We start from the raw sequence: 331 nt of genomic DNA, 5'->3' as shown, positions 1-331 counted from the left end.
GGCGCCGAACTTCATGTGGCGGATCTGCGTGCGCAGGATGCTCTCGCTGAACTTCTTGCTCTTGCCGATGACGCGGTTCCGAGAGGGGACTTTGGGGCGGGCCAGGTTTCCGGCGCCCTGCCCAGCGCCCCCTCCACTGGTGCCCTTGTCGATGACCTTCAGGTTCAGGATGATGCGGTTCCTCTTGGGCTCCCGAGGCTTCACCTTGCGATTGATGATGCGCACGGTCTCGGAGAAAGGCGAGATGGGCGGGCGCAGGCCCGGGCTGCCCCCCTGGGGGTCTGGGCGGGGTAGGGGGCGGCGGGGCAGGCGGTGGCAGCGGCGGATGTCC

General features: G+C 68.3%; 1 protein-coding gene across 1 annotated transcript in view; it reads right to left on the bottom strand.

The window, feature by feature from the left end:
• CBX6 (chromobox 6) overlaps nucleotides 1-331 on the bottom strand; it is a 7158-nt gene that overhangs the window by 5076 nt on the left and 1751 nt on the right. The window contains exon 2 of the mRNA XM_015568662.1: nucleotides 6-331. This exon is cut by the window's right edge and continues 181 nt beyond it. Within this exon, the coding sequence (XP_015424148.1) occupies nucleotides 6-331 (326 nt within the window). The remainder of the gene's footprint in view (nucleotides 1-5) is intronic.

This window comes from Myotis davidii, unplaced genomic scaffold (assembly GCF_000327345.1).
Source record: "Myotis davidii unplaced genomic scaffold, ASM32734v1 scaffold2370, whole genome shotgun sequence".
NCBI classification, from domain to species: Eukaryota; Metazoa; Chordata; class Mammalia; order Chiroptera; family Vespertilionidae; genus Myotis; species Myotis davidii.
The sequence above is the reverse complement of the archived record's forward strand: the minus strand, read 5'-3'. Positions and strand labels throughout refer to the sequence as shown.